This window comes from Simochromis diagramma, unplaced genomic scaffold, assembly GCF_900408965.1.
Source record: "Simochromis diagramma unplaced genomic scaffold, fSimDia1.1 OVJJ01000802.1, whole genome shotgun sequence".
Taxonomy (NCBI): domain Eukaryota; kingdom Metazoa; phylum Chordata; class Actinopteri; order Cichliformes; family Cichlidae; genus Simochromis; species Simochromis diagramma.
In genome coordinates, this window is record NW_024387492.1 from 10,542,351 (window position 1) to 10,566,531 (window position 24,181).

Consider the following 24,181-nt stretch of genomic DNA (forward strand, 5'->3'; position numbering starts at 1 on the left):
CTTAGATGTGGAAGACGATTTATAGCAGACCATCTGTTTGTGTCATAAAATCTTACCCTTTTACATAAAACAAACACATTTGTGAAATGCAATTGGCACAAATGCAACATGCAGTCTTGCTAGTAATGTGTCAATTACTTTTTAATGTTTAAATGTTAAACCTGATGACTTTCAAAGCAGACCTGCAGTTAATTTCACGGTAACACGCTGTTTAACAAATTGCCACAGTCAGCACGTACAACCTATTTCAATGATCCTTCTCCCGTTTTATTTCCCAGATGAGAAGGTGGAGTGAAAGCAAGTCAGTGTGATGGCAAAAGCAAACGCTGTTTAGTTTATAGTTTGTATTCGTATTCCTGCTGAATCCAGCCAAGACAAGATGCAGTGAGTCAATACAAACACAACGGCTGAACGTATCAATCATTAATCAAAGGATTCGTTAGGAGCACTTGGAGAAGCAGAGACACAGAACGGGCTTTTAAGTTCTAAATGTGGGTCTTGCACAGAAGTGAATAACCTGTGATCTCACCCCACAAAAATGTGGTGAAGAAGATTAAATGCATTCATTAAATGCATTCATTAAATGTTTTTTTAGTTGTTCAAACTAAAATCAAATAAAATGCACACTTTCACAGAAGTAAGGACTTGGTCTGTAATTCATTGCTGCGTATACAAACACTACCCAGGCCAGCTATGTGTTTATGGTTACAGTTATTTTGCTTGCTTTAATTTGAAGCAAACTATACATTTTGGAAGTTTGGATAGTTTATTAGAGCCATGTGAGGATGCTACTTTGGAGTCTGGGCATTTCTAGTTATTTCTTACTTCTTAAAATGTTAAATGCTTACTTAAATAAGCAATTAAAATAGCCATTGTTGCTGTTGCCACAATTTTGAGTGAGCTAGCCAAATAGAAAGAGGGAATGATTGCTGGTGCAGAGACAGGACCTTGAGATGATTATGAACCCAGCAGCTCATTACTGCTTTGCTTAAACTGTAAACACCAGGCACATTTAGAGTAACTAGTTGTTTCAGTGGCCGCTTGTTTATGTTGACCCTGATAGGGGTTAAACTTTATACGTGGACGTTATGCAAGGATAACCAGTTAACAACAGAATAAACAGATCTAATATTTCTACACCGGCTACATCACAAGATCTTCAGTTTGCAGATAGGTATAGTCACAGGTGTATCAAAGCAAACAACTCTCATCACTACTTCACTTTGTATCAAAATGGGGAAAAAAAGCCCTTGACTGCATCATGGGTGCCATTTCCACAACAAAAAGTTCAAATTAGACTGATAAAACTAATGTAATCAAAGAGGTGATGTCATCAAACAAATGTTAAGTCATCATACAGACCTTTAAGTTCCAAAACGTCATCATCATCACCAGTGATTTTCCCAGCTCATTTGGGGGTTTTAAGTGAATCTGAAGTTGGAAAGACACCAGTCTATTTATTAAAACCACCCAGTCACGTGTTACCAATTATGAAGACGCAATTCTGGAAAAGTGTTGTGCTGACTTTTTCATTTTAGTATCGCTGAGGTGTTGCACTCTGTAGACGCCCCCTCCACGGAGAGCATGTGTCCAGATTTGAGGGCGGCTCGCTTAGTTTAAAAATAAAAATTAAAAAGATTTGGGGCAGTTGTCCATTTCATTATATCTGGGAAGAGAAGAGAGGGCGTTTTTTTTAACACCAGCGTCTCGCTTATAAGGTAGTTGCCCCAGGAGCTCGAGTCTGTCAGCCGTGTGTGTGTGTGCCCCTCCCACCCTGCGTTCGTGAAGGCCTCTGTTGATTATTTGGTGCTGATCCGCTCAGGAGCTGCTGCCCGCCAGGGAGAGACGCACCGGGAGCCACCGCACACAAACGCGCCGTCAGAAAATGTCTGTGGAGAAAGTATTCGACGAGCTTGGACATTTCAAAAGGTACCGTGAGGATTGGCATGTTTTCTCTATAGTCAGTTGTAACTTTACATTTCCTTTATTCTTTATTTGAGTGGGGGGAATTTTGTGGTAGGAGGCACCAACTTTAGAACCGTAAATATTCCACATCCCTCTTCACATTACTTTTTTGAAAACAAGCACTAATGAAAGTGGGAGATGACGTAATTTGTTTTACAGCAACGATACGGTATTTTTTTTTATCTATACAGATATATCCATGTTTCAAAAAGGGGGTGGACATTCGCTTAGAGAAACTTTTGTCACCTCTTTGTAATTTTGAAAAATAACTAATTACAGTTAGAAATGGGCCTGTGTATCTTTAGGAGACACATGGTTAATGTATTTAAACTATAAAGTTTATATATTCGTTTTTAGTAGGCTTTTTCCAAAATGACTTAATAAACACACCTAGAATTATTTCTTTCTGTGCGGGTTGGTTTTACCTGACTACCTCTCCATCAGTCAAGTTGTTTTCCCACTTTTTAACCTAAAAACGTTTAGGGTTTTATTAAAAAGCTGGTAAAAAAGTTTCACCTTTCCATACAGGTTGGGTACACTGCTAAAATCGCGAGTCACCATTAATTTCTTTATATTTTGAAGATGGAGAGGAGCAAGGGTTGGATTGAAAATCAGTAAAAAAAAAAAAGGCAGCCAGTGTCCAAAGAAGAACATGGATAGATTTTCAGAAAGCCCAGACAACTATTGCACGAAGTCACTTTAAAAATGACAAGAAAGTCTGATTCCTTGGAAGAAAACCAAGGCATGAGGGGTGTCTCAAGATGCTGTCTATGATATATAGTGTTGGGAAGGTTACTTTTAAAATGTATTCCATTACAGATTACAGAATACATGCCCCAAAATGTATTCTGTAACGTATTCCGTTACGTTACTCAATGAGAGTAACGTATTCTGAATACTTTGGATTACTTAATATATTATCATGCTGGTTCATCAAGCGAGGGAGGGAGAAAAAGCAAAAACAGGAGCTGAAGCATGTAAATATAATAATAACCACTGCAGCCAAGAAGAGTGCCTGAAGAGCCCAGTTATAAGTGAGCTATTAAGACTCGACTGTACACCGTGTTCGTGTTTTCCTCCAAAAACAATAAGTTCCGTTGTAGCAGCCTTTCAACGCCTCTCTCTGTCTCTCGCAAGCAAAGTTGACCCACACAACAAAGTAAAGCTATTTTTCGGCTAAGAGCCCGACACAGAACCCACCGTATTAGCCAGAGGTCCCTTTACTACGGTTCGGAGCCGCAGACCTTCAGTAACAGTAATAAATCACAGCAATAGTACATTCACGTAGTTGTAAACAGCATGATAATATATTAAGTAATCCAAAGTATTCAGAATACGTTACTCTCATTGAGTAATGTAACGGAATACGTTACAGAATACATTTTGGGGCATGTATTCTGTAATCTGTAATGGAATACATTTTAAAAGTAACCTTCCCAACACTGAGCACGGACTACACTGCCTATGATGCTACATTCTTTAGAGCTATACCTGTAGCATTCTGCCTATTAGCTTAGCACAACAACAACAAAAAGTGCTCTCTCACCCAGGAAACACGCAGAGAGAGAGCGTCACCCTGTAACCATGGCAACCGTAACGCCTGGAACAACAGAACATAGCTGTCAAACAAAACCCAAACAGTCCTGACCCGCGACAATATGAAACAGGAAAGTACCGCCGTGTAATCCACTTATTTCAACAAAGTAACTGTATTCTAAATACCACCTTTTTAAACGGTAACTGTAACGGAATACAGTTACTCATATTTTGTATTTTAAATACGTAACGGCGGTACATGTATTCCGTTACTCCCCAACACTGGATATAGACTTGTTTTCTGAATAAATTACTACATTCAAAGCAATTGTCTTGAAACGATAATGCTGTTGGATACCTGGAAATGTCTTTTAGATTCCATTAAAAGTTGAACTATTAAGGTTGCCTTTGTAGAAGTTTTTTGTTTTTGTTTTTTTGGTGATACTGTAAAATCACCACAATAATTTTCCTGTATTCTCCTTCTGTCCAGATTTCAGGCATGTCTGTACTTTGCAGCAGTCTTCCAGGCCATAGCTTGTGGAATCCACTACCTGGCCTCAGTTTTTCTGGTGGAAACTCCAATTTTTGTGTCTAGCGTGCCCGGCAACATCACCGACGTTCTGTATGGTAACGTGACAGCAAGCAGCCTGGAAGAAATCTTACCAGTCTTCAAATCGGGCAGTGGACCGCTGGTGGTGAAGACAGCAGAAGGAGAACAGTGGGAGCTAAGCTGGTGCCGCTGCACCCTTCGCATCAACCCAACACACTTTTCGTATGACTTCGATGGCAACAAAACAGTGAAAGAATGTACAGGGAACTTTGTTTATGACCACACCGAAGTTTACCAAAGCATTGTGACCGACTGGGACTTGGTATGTGATAAAGAGTGGCTGGCCAAGCTGTGCCAGCCCACATTCATGCTCGGGGTGCTGATTGGAGCGCTGGTGTTTGGGGACGTTGCTGACAGGTAAGCAGGGGCTGCTGTAAGATGAGGTCAAGGTTATTTTCAGGCAACATGTAGAGTCAAAGACAGGGGTTAAATGTTACCATGTGCCACTTTTTGAGTTAAGTTTTAAACAGGAAGGGCTGTCCTGGCATAGACTATATGTTTTAAAAAAAAAGGAACTTGCCAAAGTAGTTGTAATTCATGTAGTTGTAATTTCAGGACGTATGGCTTCACATTAGGTCAAGAAGGTAGTGGAAAGAAATTATTATAGTGAAAATGAGGCAGGACAAGTGAAAGCATAGTTGATGTAGATTGGGGAAAAAAAGAAGTGGAAGGTAATGACTGGAGCAGAATGCAAAGCCAGATTTGAGTGGTTAGCATTTACATGTGCAGGGGTGGCTGTAGCTCAGGAGGTAGCGCAGGTCACCTACTAATCGAAAGATTGGTGGTACAGTCCGCTCCAGTCTGTTTGCCAAATATCCTCTGGCAAGAAACTAAACCCAAGTTGCTCTCCGAATGCGAATTCGTGTGATTGTTAGATAGAAAGCACTTGAGCAAAAAAGTGAAAAAATGCTTGCGTGAATGGGTGAATGAGGCTTGTTATATAAAGAGCTCTGGGAGAGTAGAAAAGCACTATATAAGAATCAGGCCATTTACCATTTAAAGCAGTAAATTTTAGCAGAAAGCAGTCAATCTTCTCCGTAACTTCATGCACAAGTATCATATTCCTGTCAAGCACTCCTGTCGAAATGATTTAAAACCACGTGCGACTGTGACAACTTTATAAGCCCCTTTTAATCGATTCCTTAACTGAATATACAAGCTCTTTTCGCCTCCTCTGTTGGTCTGCTTGTCTCTGTCATTCTTTTTCACATAGTTTTCTTTCTCTCCACCAGAGTTGGGCGTGTGAAGATTCTGATGCTCACCAGCGTTTGTCAGTTTGGGTTCGGAGTGGCTGTAGCATTCTCCGGAAACTACTATTTCTTTGTGGTGCTCCGCTTTCTCCTTGCTATGGTGGGTACGGTTGTGAATGGTTACGTACCTGTGCGTGCGTGTGTTTTATAAAAAGCCAACGTGGGACAAGAGAAGTGGCATATTTGCAATGTTCTTCTTGCAAACAGCCACCAGTGGATGTTTCTCAGCTAAACAACCTCTTGTCCAGTCCCTAATGTTCTCAGGTAATATACTTGAATACACCCCCTGTAGGCATATTGCAGCTAAGCCAACATGCAAACCAAAAATACCCCTTAAATATGTAATTTAAGGAAATGTGACACAAACAGTGACAAACGGGTTAGGTTTCTGTCTTTATATTTAAACATGGGTTTGTTTGCTTTAGATGCAGATTATTTCATATCTGCTTAAACTAACACCCCTAAGGAAGGCGGTCTGTATGGTTACAAGTCCACATGTCAGTACATTAGCAGTGAAAGGGCCCTTTCAGTCTGTTTACTATTTCACTCCTTTCCGTCTTCTACCATCCCCCCCCCCCAGTCCTCCTCAGTTACAGCTGTTGTTTTTCACATAGAGTCAGGCCCTTGTACACTGATACTGCACAGCTACACTATGAAACCACACGGCAAACCTACAAAGACATATCCCCAAATCATTTCTATGAACTATAAATTTGTTGTATGCTGGTACTGTGTACGACATGAGCATGCAGTCAGTTTTTCTTTGCTTCATAAGTTCATAAGGTTGAACACAAAGGATATACTTCAGGTTTACTAGCATGATCATAACCTTATATTTAAAGTCTGAGCAACATAAGTTATATAAGACTAATACAGATATTTGCTGATTTAAAAATCTGATATTCCAATATATCGACCGATATTTTCCAAAACAGATTTCCCTAACATTTGTTATGTGTAGTTATTTACTTATTTGTTTATACTCTGTCCGACTCTGTTGGGATTAGCTGGTTGTTGGGCGTTTCAAACAGGTTGCCAGCAGGGAAGCTGCAGAGTGCCATCTTGTGGACAAATTATGGTACTGTGCAAAAGTCTCAAGCCACCTCTCACTCAGCATTTGCAGCTGTTTATTGAAACATGAGCTAACATACAAGGAAATACAATAAATAGGACAGATTCTGCAAAGGTCTAACAAGTTTTTAGGGAATGTTTGGGATGACCACCTTTATTCTTTGACAGACCCTGAACTCTCACTTTTTAGTAATTTCTTTAAGTTGTCTACAGGAATAGTTCTCCATGCAGCGCGAAGGACATTCAAAGCTCTTCTATGTATGTTAGCTGTCTTATGTTCTGTTCTCTATCAAGATGATCCCATAGCACTCTGGGGAAGCCAATCCACGACTAATAGTGTTCCACTGTGATTTTTTTTTTCTGTCCAGGTGTAAATGGGTTTAGGATTATTGCCAATATGAAAAATGAAGTGCAATTACATTATTTCCTAACGGTATTGCATGGTGGATCAAAATCTGATGGTGTTCAAATATCCATCAATTTTGACAAGATCCCCAACATCACTGGTTGAAACGCCACCCCAAACCACAACACTGTGTTTTAAAGATGGCTGCAGACAGTCGCTATTGTACCACTGAACTGACATCCTCTGTAAATATTGATGACTTAAACCAAAAAACTTAAATTTCGATTCATTACTCCATAAGATCTGTTCCCACTCAAATTCAGTTCAAGTCTTGTATAATTTGGCATACCTCTGCCTTTTCTCCCATTTCCCTTCCACAAGAATGCCTTCTTGACAGCCACCTTTCCACTCAGACCGTTTCTGGTGAGGCTGTAACCAACAGTAAATGGATCAACTGATTGACCAGATCTATCTTTCAGATCTTTGCTGTCTTTCCCCCCAGTTTATCCCTGAATGATTCATAGGTCAGTGTTAAGTGGCTTAACAAACAAAGAAACAAAAACCACAAACCTCCCAAAGACAAATTAAACAAAAGCAAAAAAATTTCAGCCACCAGGTCAGGTAAAAAGTCTGGACTGAAAATGAGTGAAAAAGCAGCCAATGTCCAAAGAAAAACTTCAGAAGGCCTGTCTCTCAAGTGCACTTTAAAAATCTTAAGAAAGTCTAGCTCCTTGGAAACCAAATATTAAGAAATGATGGATGACTCAAGACTTTTGCACAGTACTATATACAACATCAACATCTGTAACATGTTAGAATGGCATTTTTTCCATCTCTTATTTTATTTTTCTACATTTCTTGGCCACTTTATCTGTTTTCTGTGGAAAACTGCTATTAAACTGCTATTAAAATGACTAGTTCCTATTTCTTATCTTTGCTTTTGACAGGTGTCTAGTGGCTATCTGGTGGTGGTCTTTGTGTACGTAACAGAGTTCACTGGCAACAAGGTACGCACATGGACATCGATGCATGTGCATGCAGCCTTTGCTGTTGGCGTCATGATGGTGGCTCTGACTGGTTACCTGGTGCGGGTGTGGTGGATCTACCAGATAGTCCTCTCCGTATGCACCGCACCTTTCTTGCTCTTTTGCTGGAAGTTTCCCGAGACTCCCTTTTACTTGATGGCCAAGGGCCGCTATGAGGAAACTGAGAAACTGCTGAATGTGATTGCCCACGTCAACGGCCTTGAATGCAGGCTGAAAGCTGAGGATCTCCTGGAGCCAGGGAAGAGAGAAGATGGCAAAAGTCTGCTGAAGGGAGACACAGAGGAGCAGTCATCCAAGCCTGAGAAGAAGCTGACCATCGTGGACCTGTTTGGCAGCTGGAGGATGGCCGGTCGTACATGCACAGTGTGGGCCATCTGGTTCATCGGCAGTCTGGGCTACTACGTCTTCTCTCTGGGCTCAGTAAATCTGGGAGGAAACCAGTATGTTAACCTCTTCCTTGCTGGTAAGTGATTGTCACATGAGTGTGAATTTGGTACTGAGATTGCAAAACTATAAACATGTATTTAATATTGTGATCATATTGGCACTTTTTTTTTTTTTTACCTTTGGTGTCAGATGTAGAATAGTGTCTCTGCTTCTTACTCTACTTCAGAGTGTTTCCAGTGAGTCTGGAGATGATTTAGTTCATCTGTTTAATCTAAAAACAACTCTTGCTACTTCTAAGTTGAGCAGAACTTTATGTGGAAATTTCAAACACAGTAAAAATGATATGTTCCTCTACTTTGCTTTGTTTAGTGCTCTGTATATGTAACCGAGAGTGAAATCAGACTGCGAGGACTCAACAAAAATAGCAGCGCTCCATCCTTAAGCTAAATGGCTTCCACGTGGTTTTCTGTCTGATTGAGAAAATAGGATTTACAGTCTAACAAACATCTTTTAGTTGAACTGATATAGTGTTCATGTAATGCTATTTGAAAACACGGGATTTTATTTAACCTTTGACTCAGTACGATCACTTAATAATAAAATAAGTTTGCAGAATTTATTACTAGCTGTGACTTAGATAGGTAGGTAGGTAGATTATTAATCCCACAAGGGAAATTGTTGACATTAGATAAGAGTAAAGATTGTGGCAGATAACCAAATGTGTAACCAAGTCGACCAAGAAAAAGTCCACTTACCTCCATCTTTACCTAAAGGTCGAGTAGAAGAATATTTCTGCCACCTCTCCCTTAAAACTGTCATGAGTCTAGAAGCATGATTGGATAATGATGTTGTTTGGCTTGTTTTTGGGTTTTTTGTTGGGGGTTTTTTTGCATTTCACAACTCTCCAGTAGATTTCCATTCAGGACAGTAAACTTGAAGGTTTTTTTCAGATTTGACTGTTGATTCTTAACATGCAGATTGGATGTCTAGGTCATCACTGAAATTGAGGTTAACATCAAAATGACTGCTGAAATGTGTTTCAGGATGACTGCTTAGAAATATAATTGTAAATTATGTTAATTCAAGTCACAAAGTAATTGTTTTAAATGAATTGTCTTGTATCTTCACGCTCAACGGAAAGTGTATTTTTAATCTTGATCATTTAATTGCCAGAGGAATATTTAGTGAGTGATCCCCATTTACTTCCATTAGAGGCACAGTGAAGAGCATATCTGGGAGGCAGCTTTTCAGATGGTTATTTAGGTCCTCCAGATAGAATGTCACTGTCACTGTCAGTGCCAGTGATAACCCCTGACAGAGAGCGGCTGTGGTTGGTTGTTTCCAGGTGCAGTGGAGCTCCCCTCTTATCTGGTTGGCTGTTTTGCAATGGATCGGATTGGAAGGAAGAAGACGTGTGCCCCATCTCTGCTCCTGGCCGCGGTCGCCTGTTTTCTCATTATTGTGGTACCTGCTGTACGTACAGAGATGCACCCTACCCCCACCCCCCACCACCAAAAAAAAGTTCAGCTGTTCACAGAAATCTGCAGTCATCTTTAGGTGCAAGTGTCAGAGTTCAACAGTACCAGCCCAGTGACAAGGCGATAAATCAGACAGTCCAAACTGTACAAGTACATGTACTTTAAGAAACTCTCTCTAACATGTGTTAAGTTCTGAGGCAACTTTGCAATCCTAAGCTATACCGCCATGTCTTTTTTGGAGGGAAGAGGCTTCGTCTTGGTAACTCTTACAAATGAGCCATGCTTGTAATCCTGCATCCTAACTGCATGTGGAGCTTTACACATGTGACAGTGATGCTACTGCTTACAAGATAGAACAAATATAGCATAGAGTTACTTAAAGTACTTGTACTCTAATGAACTCGACTGTTATTGTGATGTATTTTGTGATCACTGACCGGTACTAATGAGATCCGACACTTGAAGCTCCCAACATGTGTTCTGAGCTCTGACCCAAATTAGCACTGTTCATGCATGAGCTGGCAAACAGCTGGTACTTCATTTTTAAATAAATATGACCTTTGATCTTAGGAGCCACGCAAACAGTGAAAGATGGAAAAGAAATAGCAGCATGGAGACAGGGGACACGTCTAAAGTTCTGCGTGGCAACCCTGCTGACACGGCAGTAGCGACCCTTTTACTCACACCTGTTCATTCCAGCTGTCATGAATCCAGTTGCAGTCTCATTAAGTTCCAGTTTGTTTCCAGCACTTCTTAATAGAAACCACACGATAGCTTGGCTGTATACAGTTTATACACTGCTTTGTAGTCAATGGGAATTAATAATCAAATACATTTCATTTTACATTTTGTTATTTGGTGCTACGTGATTAAAGCTAAATTGAATTGAAATCTTTGTCTTTCTCTTTGTTTTTCTTTCTCTCTTCATTTCTACAGGACATAGAGATCCTAACTATTGTTCTGAGTATGATAGGAAAGTTTGCTATTGCGATTGCCTTTGGTCTCATCTACCTCTACACCTGCGAGCTTTACCCGACTATCATCAGGTAAGCACGCTAAAGAGTTTTGTTTTTGTTTTAAGGGTTTGCTAAAACTGCTAAAACTATTATTTTTTTCATATTGCAAAAACTAAAGAACTCTTTATACGTGAAACAGAAAATTCATGCATTCATATACAACCATAATTTCAGGTTAAAGTTGATTTGATTTGGAAATCATTGCATTCTGTTCTTGAGAGCTTTACTGGAATAGGGGTTTGTACTTTGCTGCTATTTTAAGGGCAAAGTTTCATGTTTGAATCTTCCACTTTAGAACTAGCTAGACCTGCGAACTAAATTTAAAAACTGAAATCAATGTAATATTCCGACTTTTAATTAATTCTAACAGAGGGAGTAATGCTGCTCTTCCTCCAGGTCTTTGGCAGTAGGTAGTGGCAGTATGATGTGCCGTGTCGGCAGTGTGGTGGCCCCTTTCTGTGTCTACCTGGCTGACATCTGGATCTACCTACCTCAGGTATAGAAATGCATTTAATGTTTTAGCTGTCAACTTGCATTTGTTCTCATTTATCATAGTTTATTTCTAAGTTTACCCTGGCAGCACTGCTAAATTAAAAAATTTCCCCCCTTTTTCTCAATCACAACCTGTGTTTAGCTTATTGTAGGAATCCTGGCATTAATTTTTGGAGTACTCGCACTGTTTCTGCCTGAGACCCTTGGCAAACCTCTGACAACCACCTTGGAAGAGGCTGAATCTCTGGGACTTAAGCCCAGCAAGATGAACGACAGACTGGAGCTGAACCAGCATGGAGCAAAAGCTTGAGCCGTACACTTCAGGGAACACAGAGATCTACACACAAGGAGACAAGCTGTGGAAGAGAGACGAGGTGACAACAGTTAAATACCTGGAAACAAAAACGACATAGATTAATAGGATGGTTGGGAAAAAAGTGAAAAACAAGAAAAGATAAGTTTTTATGATAACTTGTGAAGTGACTTTTTTGTTGACATTTTGTTCTGTAAAGTGACCAACAGCTTGATATTTTAGGAGGCCTGAGAACTTCCTCACACTCTTCTGCTCTATCATGTAAACATCACAAAACAATGAAAATCATATGCCATGTGTGGTAATTTGTGAAAGCATACTTTGAGTCTTTTTTGTAGTTTCGATCATAATTTCTATTACTGATTTTAACTTTGTACTTAAAAAAATGTTCAAAATTTCTTGGAACACAGCTACAAATAAGACAGACAGGACAGACAATAGAAAGACTTTATTTATTTTTAAATCAAATGAAGTTTTTGTAGTTATAGGCAGAACAAAAGCAGATTTTTATGTTAGGTCGTCAGGTGTTTCTTGCCCTGTTGGGCTTCTTTCAAGCAGTGTTTCAGCGGGTATCCTCCTGCTCTTACCACAGTGTTTATATTACCGACAAGAAGTGATGACCAAAACTATTAAAATCAGACTCCAGCTGTACTGAACCAAGTTATCCTTTAAAACAAAGTTATCAAAGCTAAACTGCTGCACATTTTTTGACGTCTACAACCATCTGACCAGATCATGGCAGTGCCTTGGTTATTTTATACCATAATAAACCGTATGTCGTGTATCTAGAATGTATTATTCTAATATTAAATAAGTGCCTTCAACTTGCCTTTTAAGGCTTTCTTTTAATCTCAGGACATCAGTTTTGCTGTGAATCTTTCACTGGATTTATCCTCAACTGCCTCTTGTTAAAGATCAAATATTTAAAGGTAACAAAAGAGCAAAGTTTTGCACACCATTGTTAGACCTTTATTAGGTCTTCTTCTTCCTATTATTGTGACCTTTATTAAAGGTTAATGAATTTTCTAATTACCCATAAACATTACAGCGATCACAATAACAGTGTGCAGGAGTTTTTTAATTGCTCATCTTGTCTAAGATGCCATTGCTGAGCTTTACTATGCCTTTGTTATCTAATCTGTGTGCATGTGTGGGTATAACTGAGTAGAACAGTCAAGTTAAGATTTTTTTATATGCGCTTATATGCAATCAGACGCTAGGCAGATTAAGAAAAGAAGCATAATAGTACCTTATAGAGTCTTCAAGAGTCAAATATGATCTCCAGATGTTTGGACCAAATACAGGGATGGACCACAACACTGTGGAGATGTACTGTATATACCTGATTTACAATATTATGTTACAGTTATGGTGCATTAATCCAAAGGAGAAAAAGAACAGCGGCTGGTGTTCTAAAACTGGTGACTGGTCTGCAATCAACAGTATGGACTTTTCCATTAATAGCATCCTCGTCTTATTTTGATTTACAATAAATATGCAGAGGATTGACACTGGGGTTTATGGCTTCTTCATTCTGTTCATATGAACTGGCTTTAGTTAGCACAGTTTTACAGTGATACAGAAAGAGACTTTATAAACCTCGGTAAAGGAGCAAGCGAATTCCTTCCATTTGTCAATAAGGAAAGTTTGAACTTGGTGCTGGAAATGCAAAAATAATACAGCAGGTCTGAGGATACGGTGCCTATATACATTAACAGCTTTGTGTTTGATGGTGAAGGGGAAGTCCCACAGCCACAGTGACATTCCCATCGCCATTACCGAATACATAAAGGTCCTCTGTGTTCAACTTTTCAGGAGAAAACTACCAGTTTTTATGTGTGTGTGCTTATGTGTATGGAAAAGTACTAAACATGAGTTCTTCTAACGTGAACTTCCAGTTCTGGCGTGATACTGGTGCCTCAAATAGAGTGGGGGCTATTACTGGGCTAAATGGAGTGAGTAAGGATGTAAGGATGTTGTTATCAATCTGCTTCATGTAAGTGATTATCTCCTGTTGTTGACGATGTGCCAAAATTCTGAAAATGTAACGAGTGTTTGTGGATATTTCCAAAAACATTTTGTCACTCAAATTTTTCAAGATTTAAATAAAAAAACATTTGAGTATTACAATGAGTGATGACTATTTACGCTTTATTAAGTGCACCTTGCTAGTATTCGGTTGGAGCGCCTGTTGTGTTCAGAACAGCTTTAGTTATTTGTGGCATATATTCAACAAGATGCTGGAAATATTCACACATTCACATTGTGCTCATAAAGCAGTGGTAAGATGTGGCATTTAAACACTGTTCAGGGCCCAGAATACGGCAAGAAAATATCCCACACCCCATTTAAACACCATCTGTGGCCTGAATCATTGATATAAGTCGGTATAGATCATGATGGTTTTCATGATGTTTACGTCCTAGCATAAATGTCTGAGCAGAATTCAAGATATCAGGCAACATTCTTCCAATATCCTGTTGAATTGTAGCCACAGTTTCCTGCTCTTAGCTCAAAGGAGTGGCACCTGGTGTGGCTGCTTTAGGCCATCTGCTTCAAGATTTGACATGCCAGAATAAATACTCTTGTGCATACATAGCTGCATGCTAGGTATGTATAGTAACTCATGCCCCGAGTTACACAGTTACTTAGCTTGAAGTGGTATGGCCATTCTCTTCTGACCTCCGACATCAGCATGGCATTGTCACCCAGAGAAATGCTGCCAAGTGGATATTTTCCATTTTCTTCTGACTCTACTCTGTTAACCCTGTGGTGGTGTGGGAAAAATCCCAAAACATCATGGTACCAACAACATGCCTCAACGTCCCCAAAATTACCTTTCTGTCTTTAAGGGCCACTTTTTTTTAAAGTGGTCAGTGAGTGAATGCCCTCTCTTAAACAAAGGTTCTTGGAAAAAATGCATACATATTATATATATACATATAGTTAGCAATTCCCCGAATGGAGTCACCATAATAAGTCTGTAAAAAGTACGTTTTTTTCTGTATCAAAACCATTTTTAAGTAAAACAGGGGCAATAGCTGCAATAGTAAGAGGACATTTATTGACGGTCTTTGTTAGTTGTTCATTCATTGTCCATTGTTCATTCTAGACACCCTTAAATGCCGAAAATTGTTTTATAGCCACCAGCATAAACAACAACAAAAAAAATGTGAGCGTTAAACATTGTTTTTTTTTTATCTTCCTGAGAATTTTATATGGAATGCAAATGAATAGAAAACAATAAATAAAACTAGCAAAAAACAAAACATGGAACATAATGATGAAGATACGCGGAACAAAGATTAAGATGGTAGAGTGAAATGTTTAGTCACGTAATAGCTTATGGTTAATTGTTTTTTTTAAACATCTGTGATGAAAAAGCACTGTGGAGCTGCTGGATAATTAGAAATAAGTATTAACTGGGCTTGGTAACACTTCACACACTTTGATGATAACATTAATATACAGAAAACCCTTAAACAGCAAATAATCTGAGTTGAAATGACAGGCAAATCAGCATTCAGTTGTGACCAAATCCCTCATTTTGCTGCAGATGTTAAGGAAATGTCACCTAACACAAAGTGCAGTGTATTCATACAGTTTTGCAAAAAAAACTGCTATTTGGCAAGCTCAATCTTTTAAACTTTGGAATACAAATTAGGCTTCATAAAGGCTTTTAACTCACTCTACAGTATCAACATATAGCCTGTCCCAAATAATAAATCTTTGCTAAAATACACAGCTTGTTTGGTCAAACTCAATCATTCATGCACACTTTTGGAATTCTCTGAATTCATACTTGAGTGCTCGCAGTTTAACCCTCATTTACACCTAATAGTATTTAACAAATTACACAAAATGTTATAAACCAATACTAAAACAAATGAACTGACTATGTCACAACTCTGCCAGCTGTGCACAGAACTTTCTGCCACACAAATCCCAGAACCCTCAATAAGGTCTGACAACAGTCCTGGAAGACTAATATACCTAAAAGGCTTATGGCACTTTTTAAAATTCACAACAACATCCAGCTTTCAGGACATCAAACCTCTCATAAAGTAGTAATCTGTCTTGGGAAATGCCTTTAATTCCTCTCCTATAGTAAACAACCTGGCGATAACATTTAGCACATTTCCAATCACAGTTAGCTGTCCAGATCTTGCACTAATCTCTCCCTGGAGATGACAGCGACAGTACGGTTTTTACACGAACCCAAAAACAAGCCCAAATTATAAAAAGGAAAACTTGAGTCAAGCAGATCGAGTTGAATATTATTTCCCATTGCCCTTGGTCAATTTATAAATAGAGCATTTTGTCCATCCAGTTTCTCAACTCTACAGTCTTCAGTGCTGAGCCTGTCAGGTTGGGAGTTGCACCTCACTTCTCTGGGTGACGCTGAAAGATTGAAACTCCTCCCCTTTGTCCTCAGGGTACAGTTTTCTTTAGCCAGTCCTAGCTAAGCAGCCGTTACGTGGCTGCGTCTAATGTTCATCGAGCATCCCTTAGGGATGAACCAGCCAGCTATTTGCATCCTCCAGATCCGTTTCCAGTTCCTCGTCTTCATCCAGAGGCTCTGGGGTTCGAAGGGCCAGTTGCCGCAGGAAATCATTTGAATAGGCGGGGGGTTTGGAAACAGACTTCAGGCCGATTTTTTTCTTCGTGAGGTGGAACTGGTCACGGACGAAGTTGTAAAACTCGTACTCATAGCGCATGCGGTGATACAGCACCTGCAGGGCCTCTAAAGTGGGGGTTTGTTTACGCACAGTGCCCGTCATGTTTCCCATTTTCCTATAATCTGCAACAAAATGATGGAGAGACAAAAAAACAACAAAGTTCAGCAAAGACTAAAATCAAAATGTTTCAAAAAAGTTTCAAGCACATTTATTTAGACAGGAAATTACTTAATAACTATATCATATATCATCATCTTAAGCCACTTATTTTTCCAGTTAAGTAGCAAGTGATTGCTGTTTAATGTGAATGATTCATATATCACCTCATCTATTTAGATATCTTGCTACTAAGTCATCATGACAAGCGGTTCGCTAAGCTGGACAAAAATAACATGCAGCTCTTGGTATTTCTTCCTAGCTATATCTGTCACTATGGCCTTCTTGCTCTGCTTGTCCACCACTACTATGCCCTGTTGGTTAGCCATCACCAATTTGTTTGTCTGTATCTGGAAGTCACAGGATCTTGACTACTAGCCATATGAGTGCTAAGAGTGCTACCTAACTCTTATTGCAGCTCTTATAAAGGTGATATTTTTGATAAATCACATACAAAAGGTGTTGCAATACCTTTTGTATGAAGTCACTGAATATTTCTCGTAATAAAGATCACCCCAAATCATGTAATAGCACATTTTTATGACATTCAAAATAAACAGATAAACTGTATCTTGTGATCAGAACCTCATTAAAAAAAAAGGTATGCATAAATCAAATCATGAGAACTAACTCTGTCCTGTGTGGAAGTTAGAGCATTTTAACGGTCACTACCAGGCTATGCAAATTTGTGACAAAATACCCGCAAAACTGTTCACATTCTAATTACGTTGATCACGTTACCATGCTAAAGACTTTTTTATTGTCTTGTATAGGAAAACATTCACTCGATACTCTGACAACATAAAACATTCTATATCACAAGGTGCAGCTACCAGGGCTCTTGTAGATGTTGAGTACTCCAGTAAAGTAATGAGGTAAGAGCCTCTCTAGCAGGAGCAGAACGTCCTCCAGCTCTTCCAATATCCCCACAAGGAGGTAGTTCTCCAGCACATTCTGTTTGGCCCTCTCCAAAGCCCATACTCCTGGCTCTCTGTGTGAGACAGAAGGAAAATAAGACCAAGAGAAAGTTTGCACTAGAGTAGCATTACTTGGAAAGAAATATTACCAAGCTTTTGTAATGCAACTTGACAAAATCTCATAAATACCTGCACTGAGGATGCTGTCCACAGAAGTAGGGGATGATGTAGAAAACCCTTGGGTTGGAGCACTCAGGGTAATTCTCTAGGATGCAAACATTGATGTCCTGAAAGCAGACAAACACATATGAGTCTTTATATTTTTTGCTTTAATAATAATTTATGCTTTTTAATTTTTTTTTTATTCTACTTGCAGCGAATTTGATCTCAATCAGAATTGCAATTGTTTCTTTTTACCACTAGAGGAAGCTATTCACTTGCACTGCCGTGAACCTGGACTGCTTGCCTGTCATTACCCCACAAGCCAAAGTGCTTTGTCAAACCACATCTTGTGCACAAAGATAAGCTCTTCCCTCTCATCTCAGTTGATCTCATAGGCTATGATACCACATAGGAAGACAAAGTAATTTCAAATGAATTCGTGTTTAACTTAAAGATGTCACGATTAAGATAATGAGACCAGAGTTGTGAAACTTGAAAAACCACTTATCTGAAAAGCTATTGAGTAATGAATGGAAAAAAGACAGTTGCAGGAGTGAAGCTGGCCAGCGACTGAGTGCCACGGAAACAGCAGTCAAATCCATGTCAGGTGACGTAAGCCTCAGGGATAGCAACAAGTCCTGAGCAACAAAACACTCCACGAAGCATGGCTCACATCCACACACAGCAGCAGGCACATGTGTGCACAAGGCTTGCGCTCAAATATGTCACCTACAGTAACACCAGACTACATGCATGAGGCAAATTTAGAACATTTTGTCATAGGTTGTTGTTTAGATTTATACCATAATGGCTCTGTAATGACTAACTTAAACAGCAATTTGGCAAAAATAGTCTAAGCCTAACATGGATCATCACAAAAATGGCCAAGTCCGACAGGACAAAAGTCAGAGAGCCTCACGAAGGATCCAAGCTGCTGCTCCTGCTGCTGCAGGTGTGGCATAAGAAATCATCTGAGTGCACTAGGAAGCTTGAAACAGAGATGCTGACTGGAGTGTAAACATAGAAAAAGGCATAAACCATGTGTAGAAGAGCATGTTTATATGCTTAAGTGTTTATGTGTCTTGGAGACATTTGCACACTCATTGCTAATGTTTCTATTAGCCTCGACTTATTTATTTATTTCCAGTTGTATTTTCTGGCATGATATAAAAGCCTTACGAGAACACCTCATTGAAAAATGTTGCCATCAGGTCTGCTCAGGGTTTTTCATACAGTCTCAAACATCTTTTTCTAAGGTTGTACAACCTTTGTTCTCAGACTACATAAAGACAAACTGAACCCAAAAGCCTGTAAAAACAAATGCGAGAAAGATCCTGGATCCTCTGTAGGAGGGGCAGGATTGCAGTAGATGTTACATAAAGTCTGAAATACTTGCAAGTAAAATGACTTAAAGGCTCCAAACGGAGAAAAGACTCACCTACAATATCATGGACTTGATATTTGTAATAGTGATATCACTTTAGCATCTATCTAAGCTGCAATCACAAGAAGCCTTGTGCAGCATGCGCTGGAATGAAATAAATTATTCACTTGATTAGTTAGATTTTTCTTGCGGCTGAAAACTGTGGTACAATTGTGCCTCTGATTCACAGAGTGGCTGCAGGCTGTGCTTGAACTTTATGAGTGACTCCTCTCAGCTGTGCACTGGGAACAGGACTTATTGGTGATCAGTGAAGCAAAAGACTGGAAAACCCTTCAAAGGGAACCACAACAATACCCCAGAGGAACCTTCAGGGAAAAAAAGAAAAGTTCAGCACTGTACTATTGTTAGTGTACGAGTCTTGCGCAGACTTGCGTAAAGTTTGCCATGTTTTTCTTTCATTTTTCATTTCACTAGCACGGACCACATCTTCAAGACATTGTTTCTTGAAGGAAAACAGTAGGTGGAATAAAGCTAGATCCACGAATGGAGATCTAGACGGCGGTTTTGGGGAAGGCCTCAGTGAGGACTGGAAGGCAGCTCGCGGACTGGGCAGATCCCCAGGTACTAATGACAGGTTTATGAAGCGCCATTCTATTTAAAGAATGGTGATGTGAGTGGATCCATTTTCATCAATTATGAGTATGTTCTTTGATGGTAAAAGGTGCAAAAGCCATATACACTAAAACAAACAAAAACAGACAGGAAGTGGCACATTCGCTGACAGAGACCCTCATGCGTCAACATTTAGGTGATTTCTGGGAATCCAGCCACAGCTTGTATACAACAACGCACACACGTACACACACACGCGCAGACAATACGCACTCTCTTTAGAAAACCTTATTAGTATTTCAAAGAGAGTTCCTGTGTGCACACTCAAGCTCATTGTTCCTTTTCTCACTGTGGATTATGCCAACAGAGCATTCACAGAAACTGTAGCAAAATAGGCACTAATCTGTACAATGGTCTCCCATTTCACTGAATGGAATGTAGACATAAATTAAAACAGGGGTAATTGATGATGTTAACCTTTCCCATGGGACGTTTTGCATTCAAATTTGAGAAAACAAAAAAAGAACTTTTTGTTTGTATTTGCTATCTGGAGGCAGTGGAAAGACGCTTTGGCTTTTTGAGTTAATCTTTTGAACACATGAGCAAGTGGGTGCCTTTTAAACAGGTACATCAGCATTTCTAGTAAAGATTAGAGGTAATAACTGTAATTTTAATATTCTTTAAGTTTTAGGCCTATTTTGGGCTTAACCATTCCATTTATTTTTCTGGTAATTTTACAAAATGGTCTTGAGGCTTCCTGACTGAATTTAATATTTAATGTTGGTAATCCACTTAACACTGACCTATGAATCATTCAAGCAGGAAAAGGCATCTAACTCAAGGGATGAACCAGTGTCGTGTCTACATAAAACAGACAAAATAGCAAAGAAACTATTTAAAACTTTACCTTTAGGCACTTTTTACGTGCAGCCTGTCACAAGAAAACAGAATCTGTTCCCATGTCTTTAGTCGAATCTGTTAAAATGCCAAAATTGACCAAGTTTGACATATCTTGGCATAGTTTGCAGTGTGTCCTTAAAGAAATTTAAGGCAGCAAGCCAAATTAGGTTTTAATTATTAAAAGAGTGAGGACCTATGCTTTGCACTCATGGTTTTCCTCAGTATCAAAACACTGATTATAGTTATGTTACACAAACCACAGAAATTCATTAAAAAAAAAAAAAATCTGTAATGAGTGAACCTCATGTGTTCGTTGTGCCTTAGGCCAACAGTGTGACACACCACCTGTCTGTTATTGTAGTCAAGGCAGGCTAAGGCAAGACTGCTGCCAGTAAACCCTCTAATACAATTTGTGTATTTATTTAATAAGTCTACTTGTCATTTTAAATGTTGGATTATGTCAAATTACTGTGGGAATCTCATCTGATCGAACCAGTATTTCCAAGTCTTGAGAAAAAGCTGGGCCCTTTAGGTTCAGTGAGGACAGACACTCATTTTTTATAAGTGTTTGCAAGCGTATTCATATGTAGGCTGCCATGCATGCACTTTGTACTTTGCGGCAAGACAGAGGTTGATTTAGTACTGTCAGCGGATGCATCTGTATTTTGTTTTAATTCATTAAAAAACATGCACATGCACACACACAAAACAGTCAAACACTCAGCTCAATACAATATAAATTATCCAACCACATCATTCCAAGTTGGCATTTTAAAGCAACTTAAATTTGCATAATGGTTCACAAAATAACTGCGCATGTGGTAAATATCATGTGTGTCTGAGTGTGATTAAGTGTGTGCGTGCTATGTTCAACTGACCAGTGCATGCCTTTGTATAAAGTAGCATGTGTGTATGTAAAAGGGGGTGTGGGCACTGACGGAAAATCCAAGCCGACCACAGGAATGTCTCAGTAACACGTGCATCAGGCTCCCTCGGCCCCGGCTAGCAACTGACAGCGCTCTTTCATCAACACCTCACATACAAAACCAACACAGGGCTAGCAGGCTGAAGCACACCAGGTGGAGGATACAGCCATGCTCAGTCTGAGGGGTGATTCTTAACATTAGGGGTACTCTTTCCGTACATACTTGAATTTGTACTTATAGTGTGGACATTCATCTTCCCAATACTGTCAATGAAACTTTAACCATGAAAGACCTACTTAATCTCCCTATAGAGGTGACTTGCCAAGAATCAATGCAGTCATCCTCCTCTTTTCCAAAAGGAAATGGTCGTGTGAATATGATGCTCTTCACTGATTTGATATTCTTCGTTTTTCTTGTTTATTAATTTGTTGCTTATATGTTTGAAATAAATATTTGATTGATCAATTGATACATGAAGCCCTAAATGTATCTTTTTGCATATAATACATTTCTGTGCATATTCTGCAGTGTGTACTGTTTTCAGCAGCCGTGTACACCGTGCAGATGGAAGGCATATTTTTGCAACAACTGTTTTTTTGGTTTTACTGATTAGATACTAGAACTAGGTTGCTGCTGTTGCTAATAAAGACAGTACAAAAATAACACCAGGAGCAGCAGTGTAACATAAAAAGCAAAGTAGGAAACCAAAGGAAGACTGAGTTTGAAAAAGTTTTGATTTATGAGATGCTGCCACGAGACACTTTATGCCAGTACAGTAAGACAAAATCTGTGGAACACCATCAACATATTAATTCCTGATATTTTCAGAGCTTTTGGTCAGTTACTTCAAACCTTATAAGACACTCTAGTGATTTAAGTACAACACAGCATTCCTAAACTTTACTCAATTAAAGGATTAAGCACCAGCGTTATAATAATCTAAAATGTACTTTTCTTTACCATTTCTGGAATACTTTCTCCTCATAAGAGTATCTAAAGCTAAATGCACACACAGGTAGGCTAGTCGATGACAACACAGCCTTCCCCTCTCCTTTAACTGTAGCAAGGGGCCCCTGTGGTCTGCATACTTTAATAACTCAACTCACATGGTCCAAAACTGCAGGGCAAACAGTGCAATACTTAATTACAGCGAGTCAGACTCAAGCCAGAATGACATTCACTCCTCTTGTTAGCTTCTCAGAACAGCCTCCTGAACCCTTTAGGTCTCTCATAGCACTTACTGTGGGAGGAAAGAATGAGAAGAGTTTGTGCCTAATCTTAAACAAATATTAATACGATTTTGTTTTGACCTCACTTTTGTTTTGACACACCGTTTTCCGTTTTCGTTGGATTCCCCCTAAATGTTATATGAGGCTTGGGCGTCTCACTTCAGGGGGATTTCCGACCTCCGATCAGATGCTTCATCTCACTTTTAACTTTTAACTGTCATCTGCTTAAAAAGTATATAAGGGAATGGAGTGAACACAAAGATCAAAAAATAGTAGCTTGAAAATTACAGTATGCTTCCATATGGTAGGTAGAGTTAAAAAAAAATGGTATGCAGTGACTTCAATCTGGTGCTACAGGGATAAACAACTCTGTGAGGCAGATGTAGGATATCAAGTTTCTGATGTGGTAAATCGAGTCTTTAATTCGAATCCTAATCAGATTTATATATTGGGTTAGCGTCAGACTGCCATGAGTTTACAATTTGCCATCCACCCTGGAGCAACACCACATGTGGAACATCTTCAAAGAGAGCAGAGTGTGGTTTTAATATATTGCTTATATTTTTGAATTTAGGAAGTTAAAATTTGTCTTGAGACAGCAACAAACAGAAATACAGAAGAAAAGGGCTAAAGCAGAATATTAACGTCAGGAGGATCATCTCTTCTTAACATTTTTTAAAGAGATCCTACAGGCTAATTACAGTGCAGTGTATAGTATCATTACTACATATATGTAGAGCATGTATAAACATTCCTCAATATACATGCCTCTGTAATTAAAGTCTACATCATGGAAACACCAGAATAAGACTTCATTATGCAACATTTCAGTTCATGTCTCTACTGAGCATCACGTTGCGAAACTAGTGGGCCTGCAACCAAAGTTATTCAAATTTAATGCACTGTTACCGGCCAACCAGTGATTCACGCATAGCAACTAAGTGTGTTAGCTTGTCAAACACTTCTAATGCATTCATATTTCAAATCACAAGCATCTCTGTCACTGATTTAGCAAATGTCAATATGAGAGCAAATGGGTTTGGGGCACTCGGACCAGCATTAAAAGCAGACAGAGGAAAAAGGTTCAGTATTTGTTTGACTCATTAAATAATACTGTTATAGTTTGTGGGCACTGGATATTGCGGGATCACAACACCATGGCGACCAGATGTCTTGCCCCCTCAAAAGTCACAGCGTCACCTGCTGTTACGAGTGTGTTTTCTTATTGTTGAGAGCTTCTCTGATTTGGTTCTTGAATTTGAACATGCGAACATCAGATTTTTGCAAAGTGGTTTGTGGACTATAATTATGACCACATAGACCTCATTGTGGTGAGTTTTTAGCTAACCTTAGCCAGTTTGGTTAGTATCTGTGAGTTAAGTGTGATGACCCACTCCACGTTGCCTTCCTGTTGGCCTGTTTGTGGTGTAGGTGTTATCTGCTGGCATTGGAGAGCTGTTGTGTCCCATTTTCCATCAATAACACTGTCAACACCTGGGCCCAGTGTGGCAATGCTTTCTAAAAGCCATCGAAGTTGCAGAGTGGAGGCTCTCCTATCTGAAATAACCTTTTGGATTTTGTTCATTTTTTGGGTTTTGCAATAAATGTTCCATATGCCATTTTTTCACCCTGACTGCACACGCCACAGATGATTTCTTTCCTTGTTTTTTTTTTTATTTAAAATAGTCTTTTCATTGGCATTTGTG

The 24,181-nt window shown here is 39.2% G+C and overlaps 2 protein-coding genes across 3 annotated transcripts in view; one reads left to right on the forward strand and one right to left on the reverse strand.

Annotated features, from left to right (window-relative positions):
* The first annotated feature begins 1,579 nt into the window (after positions 1-1,579).
* Positions 1,580-11,627, forward strand: slc22a16 (solute carrier family 22 member 16). The gene is made up of 8 exons (XM_040017305.1): positions 1,580-1,929; positions 3,992-4,468; positions 5,344-5,461; positions 7,726-8,287; positions 9,557-9,684; positions 10,626-10,735; positions 11,102-11,201; positions 11,340-11,627. The coding sequence occupies exons 1-8, from the start codon at positions 1,886-1,888 to the stop codon at positions 11,505-11,507; spliced, it is 1,707 nt and encodes a 568-aa protein (XP_039873239.1). The 5' UTR covers positions 1,580-1,885; the 3' UTR covers positions 11,508-11,627.
* Positions 11,628-11,943: 316 nt separating this feature from the next.
* usta (uronyl 2-sulfotransferase a) overlaps positions 11,944-24,181 on the reverse strand; it is a 59,254-nt gene continuing 47,016 nt past the window's right edge. For both annotated transcript variants that reach the window (XM_040017306.1, XM_040017307.1), the window contains 3 exons: positions 17,452-17,549; positions 17,179-17,336; positions 11,944-16,311 (listed from right to left, as the gene is read on the reverse strand). In XM_040017306.1, coding sequence (XP_039873240.1) covers positions 16,019-16,311; positions 17,179-17,336; positions 17,452-17,549 — 549 coding nt within the window. In that variant the 3' untranslated portion in view covers positions 11,944-16,018. The remainder of the gene's footprint in view (positions 16,312-17,178; positions 17,337-17,451; positions 17,550-24,181) is intronic.

Coding starts and splice junctions, on each gene's coding strand:
- slc22a16 (XM_040017305.1), top strand. CDS start 1,886: ATGTCTGTGGAGAAAGTATTCGACGAGCTTGGACATTTCAAAAG. Junction 1,930..3,991: donor GAGCTTGGACATTTCAAAAG/GTACCGTGAGGA, acceptor CCTTCTGTCCAG/ATTTCAGGCATGTCTGTACT. Junction 8,288..9,556: donor TGTTAACCTCTTCCTTGCTG/GTAAGTGATTGT, acceptor GGTTGTTTCCAG/GTGCAGTGGAGCTCCCCTCT.